Here is a 6,624-nt window from a genome sequence, read left to right on the forward strand (position 1 = left end):
TCAGTGACTCTGTACAGGGTTTCCAAGGAGTGCCTAGTGGGTTTGAATGACCAATCTTATGGTTAGCAACCCTGTACTTATCCTACAGCTTCAGATACCTGGACTAAAATAAACATATACCCCATCCTTAGGGAGCTCACGGTGTAACAGGGAAACAAAGTATAAACAGAAAAGCACACTTGTGCAATACAAGGAGAAAAGTGCTCTACTGGAAGCAGATCTGGTGTGTAAGGGAAGCACACAACAAGGAGAACCGCATACTCTTCTGCCCTATGAACCAGAAGCGTGACTAGTGCATGCAGATGTTCATGAAAAATTCACCATGAATTACTGAATTAAGGTAATTACTGAACTCATTTTTGAGGCAACAGTGGAGAGGCATCGTTCAGGTGAGAAGAGCACTGGTATGGCAAAGGGGGGCACAGAGTGGTCTATACGTTGGAGGGGCAGAATGGGAACCGAAGAATAGCAGATGAGACTGCAGTTTGTCGGGTGAGTAGAAATTAAAGACAAGCTAAGGGGAAGCTTCTATACTCAAGCCTCCTTTGGACCTTCAAGGCCAGCTTGGCTTTAGAACAGAATCCTAAAAGTTGTTGTTATGTGCCGTGGAGTCAGTTCCGACTCATAGCGACCCTGTACAGGGTTTCCGAGGCTGTAAATCTTTACGGGAGCAGAAAGCCTCATGTTTTTCCTGCGGAACAGGTGGTAGTTTTGAACTGCTGACCTTGTGGTTTGCAGCCCAATTCATAACCACTACACTACCAGAGCTCCTTGAATCCTAGAAGAGACAGGGTAAAATATTACCAGTGAATTAAGAGACCACATTTCACTCATCAAGTGGCCTAGTTTACACATGCTAATAAATACTCCTGAGGAAAGAGGAAAAGCTATCTCCTAGATACTGCAGCACAAGCCCACGGGATATGCTTGACTAGCAATTAGCTGGACAGACTTCAGTCAATCCTTAGGACCCAAATTATACGTGAATGAAGGGAACTAAAGTTTATCACAGAATTGTGATATGTCAAAAAGCAGGAACTAATTCACTTCTACCGATTATTATCTTATTGGGCACAATATTTAATTTCACTGTATCTCAGTTTTCTCATCTATGGCACTGTAGGATCAGCACAGAATGGCAAATCAAAAGGTCAGCACTTCAAATCCACCGGCTGCTCCTTGGAAACCCTATATAGGGTCACTATGAGTCAAAACCAACTTGATGACATTGAACAACATGCCTCAGTTTTCTCATCTATAAAACACAACAAAGGATTATTGTGATATTTAAATGAATTAATACATAGAAATCAGAATAATTTCTGACACACAGTAACTGTATTAAAACAGAGTTATGCTCAAGAAAATGATAGAACGTTTAGATGCATGTGTGTTCATGTGCACAAATGGCTTCAAAACTTTAAAAGTGATTATTACTTTTATAAATAGGAAAATTCTAGCAATAAAAATGATAATAATATCTTATAATAAGGTTAATCTTAGTATATTTATAAACTGAAAGCAAATATTTCTAGAATATAAAGAAAGACTTTACTCTTTTGTAACATAGTTATGCTGGAGAAAAATTTTTAAAAAATAATGAAACATCACAATTTGGCACCGATAAATAAACGTATCAAATGTACATTTGATAAATAATAGATGAATATGGGAAGAAAATGCAATTCAAAATATAATTCTTTTAAAACTTGTCAAGTTAGCTTCCCTTGTTTCAACAAGCCCTTTTATGGATTTAGATAGCACTGGAGGCTTACCTCCTCTTTTTATGAAACCACAGTGACATCCAGAGGCCAAGTTAGGAGCAACACCCATAAGGAAGCAGCTACTTCATTATTACTCAGCTTACAAGCAACTTGGATCTGACAAGATTACATGTAAAATCTGTCATCATCATTAGGTGCCACTGAGTTGGTTCTGACTAATCCCAGCCCTGTACAGGGTTTCTGGGGCTGTAAATCTTTGTGGGAGCACAGTCTCATCTTTCTCTTGCAGAGTGGCTTGGGACACACAAGATGGACATATGCAAATGCTTGTTATCTTATAATTTCTTAAATTTAAAAATACACACAAAGGACTTTCAAAAAATGTGCAGGAAAGTGATATTAAAATATAATGAAATTTTTCTATGAACATTTTGAAGCCCCCTTATACATATTTGAATTTAACTTTTAAATAATGTACTCCCTGCTATGAAGTTAAATGCACTAGGCCGCCTGTAAGGTATACTTTACAATAGAATACAATATAATATAATACAGAATAAAGAAAGGGCAAAAATAGTACTCTAAAGAAATAAAATTAAAATATTCTTACCTTCTATGAAAATTACGCATTCATTTGGAAGTGGGAGAATACCATGGTTTTTCACAAAGTGAAGAGCTATTTTCCGACCTCCCTGGTCCTCAGTGGTCCACATGTTGGAATCATATAATGATGTATTCTGTAGTTTGGTATCTGGAGTTTTAGCTGCACCCTCTTGCAAAATTATATCCAAATCTCCATCATGTGGAACTTCTTGCCTAAGATAATTTATATGAAATAATGAAAAACAACCATGGTAAGTGTAAGAATTCTGAGCTAACAAATTATCTAGCTACTACTGAGACGCCTTCTCGATGGCACACAACAGCATTCTAAAAACACTGACCGGTACTCTTATACAATACTTGATGCTTGGAATAAGACCTTGAGGCCCTGAAAAATTCTCAGTTGCCAAAGAAATGGGAAATAAAATCTAGTATATGGTAGTGTCAAAAGCTCTATTATAAAGGGTCACTATGGTTGGACCATGTTGTCTGCATATAACAATAACAGTTACTAAGCAGTATAGAAATATTTTCAACAGGGCTTTCTGGTTGGTATCAATTAAAAATTCAACTAAGCAGAATCCTTTCTATCTAGGAATTTTAGCAAAACTTTACAGTTAAGAAAATATTTTTGTGACAAATGGGCATCTGAATATTTTCGTTACGTATCGTTCATTCTTTATGTGCATGTACCAGAGATGGTAGGCTCAGTTTCAGACATGCATGGAACACCCACCCATTTCACTTAGAATTACTAGGAAAAGTCAAAAGAATTTACTCTCTGAAAAATGTCCTATTTTCCCTTCAAAATCCTTATCATTCTTTGAAACTGAAGTACACAAAATCACAATTTACTCATTGCCAAGATTTACTTAAAATAACATATGTGAACATATATATGGGAGTCCTGGTGTGGTGCTATTTGTTGTTGTTATATGCCGTGGAGTCAGTTCTGACACACAGGGACCCTGTACAGGGTTTCTGAGGCTGTATATCTTTACAGGAGCAGAAAACCTCATCTTTCTCCCGCAGAACAGCTGATAATTTCGAACTGCTGACCCTGAGGTTAGCAAACCGATTCGTCGCTATAGGATAAGCATACTAGCTAACCAAAAAGTCAGCAGTTCAAAGCCACCAGCTGCTCCTTGAAATCCCTAAACTGGGTCATTATGAGTTGGAGCTGACTCGAAACCACATATAAACATGAGAAGCCCTAGTGATGCAAAGGTCCAACATTTGGCTGCTGACCAGTGGCTCCACAGAAGAACAGACCTAGTGACCTGTTCCCATCAACATTACAACTTAGGAAATGCAATGGGGCAGGGCAGATCTATTCTGTCATATGGGGTCGCTGTGCGTCATAACCGACTCGATGCTACACCACAGTACATGCACAAATGCAAATAATTTGAAATGAAAACTTCTGTCCTATTACAAAAAATACTTACAGTGTAAAACATTTAGGACAATAAAGTTTGACTGATTCAAAGAGTCTCCTGGGTTTATATGACCTTAGTTTTGCTCGGATGCGATACTGTTGAGGCGCTTTTTGTTTCAAAATGGCACACAGTGGAGTTTTCTCCAAATACTGACGGTCTGTAAGTACTGTAAAGAGTTTTTAGACAAAATCAGAATAATTTACAAAAATCTTAAGAATACCTCCCAAATGTATACAATAAAATACAATTAAAGTGCATTAAGTGTGTGCTCCATGAAAGCGTAGCCTTTGTCCACCCAAGACTCATTCACCAACATAAAGCCAGGCGCACAGTAGGTGCTGAACATACAGGAGCTGTGTTCGCATTCCGTGTCATGGTGGTGGTGAGCGCATGGAAGAAGGAGGGAGGAAAAGGAGTCCCATTGGACAATAAGTCAGACAAAAGCAGTTGCCTGGGAATCAGCTAATTTTGGAAGGGCAACTTGGGAAAAGACTGGCCAGACTGTACTGCAGCAAGTACAAACTTCCCTGGTGACTCAATTTACAGCAATAATCCTTACTCGCTAGATAGTCCAGACTAGCATCCTTCATATGTTTTAGAAAATGAACTGATATAAAAACCGTATAAACTGTACACAGGATTATTCCTTTCTGTCACTAGCTTGAATCCAACCAAGCCCTTGTTGAAAACATTTTCTTTTAAGGGAGCATGGAGTGAAGAGGTTACTGCAAAATATTTTTTATTCTGTTTTTTAAAATACAAGATCACAGATAGGCCTGACCACTTACTGTAAAAATTTAGTGGATTCAGTAAGTGCTTACAATTCGCATTTTAAGAGAAAAGGTTTAATTTTTTATGTCAAAGTATTCTCAATTTAAACATTCCAAGAACACTACAAAGGCCTCCTGTAAATCCTTGGCCAAGATTCACCGACTACTAACCTTTTGCTGCATTCACCAACTTTTTGTCTTTAGGAGTCTGTGTGTGTGTTACTCAGGCACCTGAGAACTTCCAGACATCATGTTCAACTCACATGAGCAAGAACACTCATTGACACAACAAGGGCATTGATGTAATTCTAACTTGTAATCACTAGACATCATTCAAGTTTCTCTAATTGTCCCCCGATGTACTTATTAGCATTTTTCCCCAGACCCCACAGTGCATTTAATTTTCATGTCACTCTGGACTCCTGTAATATAGACTGGTTCCTCAGCTTTTATCTTCCATGGTATTGAGACGATTGAGGAGTACATGTCATCGTTTATTTTGCAGAATGAACCTTAATTTGGGGGTGCCTGCTTCTCATAATCAGATTCAGGCTATGCATTTTTTGGCAGGTGTACTATATAAACAATACCGGGTCCGTCCCAGTGCATCATATTAAGAGGCACATGATGTCACTGGTGATGGCAACTTTGACTAACTGGTTATAGCGGCACTCACTAGGCTGCTTCATTGTAAACTTGTTTTCTCTAACATGCAACCAGTATGAAGGTGCTTGGGACAATGTAAATATTCCATCTTTCATCAAAAGTTCTCCCCCTAGTTAGGATCCAATGATGATTGTCAACGGAGTCAATTATGAGTACATGTTACAATGAGCATTATAACAATGCATCTCTAGAGAAGGTCTTCACAACATGCTCCAAAGCCGTAATTTAATGTTAGGACGGATGGTATCTTTATCAGATACCCTTCTTCTGTTATTTCAGCTAGGACAAAACATTTTGAAAAGAAACAAGTATGAATACTATTATAATTGTAAAATGGTGATGATTTTAATTCATTATTCCCTTTGAACCATTCTATTATAAAGAAGAACTTTTCATTCAACCTAATTTAGCTATTATTTGTTTATTATTAACATGGATTTATGGATTCTTACATTGTATTCAATGAGCTTTGACCCATGATTATTTATTTTGATGCTCAAATTGTCCCAGATTTGGCAAGTAAGAATTCCTTCAAGGTGGTACCTATTTGATATGTTCTATCATTAACTGTTAATACCAGTTAATCCCACTAGTATTCCAATTTATGCACCAACCACTAAAGCCAGTGAGGATGAAATAGAAGAATTCTACCAACTTAATCGATCAAACATTCAATCAAGATGCATTGCTCATTAATGGTGATTGGAATGCAAAAGCTGGGAGCAAAGAGGAAGGACCAGTAGTTGGAAAATATGGCCTTGGTGATAGAAATGATGCTGGAGAACGCACAATAGAATTCTGCAAAACCAATGATTTGTTCATTTCAAATACCTTCTTTAGACAGCATAACAGACACACGGACCTCGCCAGATGGAACACATAGAAATCAAATGACTATATCTGTGGGAAAGAGAAGATGGAAAAGCTCCGTAACATCAGTGAAAACACGGCCAGGGGCAGACTGTGGAACAGACCATCAATTACTGATATGCAAATTCAAACTAAAACTGAAGAAAATGAAAACAAGTCCACGAGAGCCAAAATATGACCTTGAATATACCCCACCTGAATTTAGAGATCATCTGAAGAACAGATTTGATACATTAAACACTAAAGAAAGAAGACCAGAAGAGTTGTGGGATGACATCAAGAACATCATACATGAAAAGAGCAAACAGTCATCAAGAAGACAAGAAAGAAGGAAAAGGTCAAAATGGCTGTCAGAAGAGACTCTGAAACTTGCTCTCTAGCGTAACGATGCTAAAGCAAATGGAAGAAATGAGGAGGTCCAAGAGCTGAACAGAAAATTTCAAATATCAGCTCGAGAAGATAAAGCCAAATATTATAATAAAATGTACAAAGATTTGGAATCAGAAAACCAAAAAGGAAGAAAGAACACGCTCAGCATTTCTCAAGCTGGGG

The 6,624-nt window shown here is 37.8% G+C and overlaps 1 protein-coding gene across 1 annotated transcript in view; it reads right to left on the bottom strand.

Annotated features, from left to right (window-relative positions):
• POT1 (protection of telomeres 1) overlaps window positions 1-6,624 on the bottom strand; it is a 92,595-nt gene that overhangs the window by 17,594 nt on the left and 68,377 nt on the right. Inside the window, exons 9-10 of the mRNA XM_006859340.1 lie at window positions 3,776-3,932; window positions 2,335-2,540 (exon numbers count right to left, since the gene is read on the bottom strand). Of these exons, the coding sequence (XP_006859402.1) occupies window positions 2,335-2,540; window positions 3,776-3,932 (363 nt within the window). The remainder of the gene's footprint in view (window positions 1-2,334; window positions 2,541-3,775; window positions 3,933-6,624) is intronic.

The sequence above is a fragment of the Chrysochloris asiatica genome, unplaced genomic scaffold, assembly GCF_000296735.1.
Source record: "Chrysochloris asiatica unplaced genomic scaffold, ChrAsi1.0 scaffold00032, whole genome shotgun sequence".
In the NCBI taxonomy this organism is placed as follows: Eukaryota; Metazoa; Chordata; class Mammalia; order Afrosoricida; family Chrysochloridae; genus Chrysochloris; species Chrysochloris asiatica.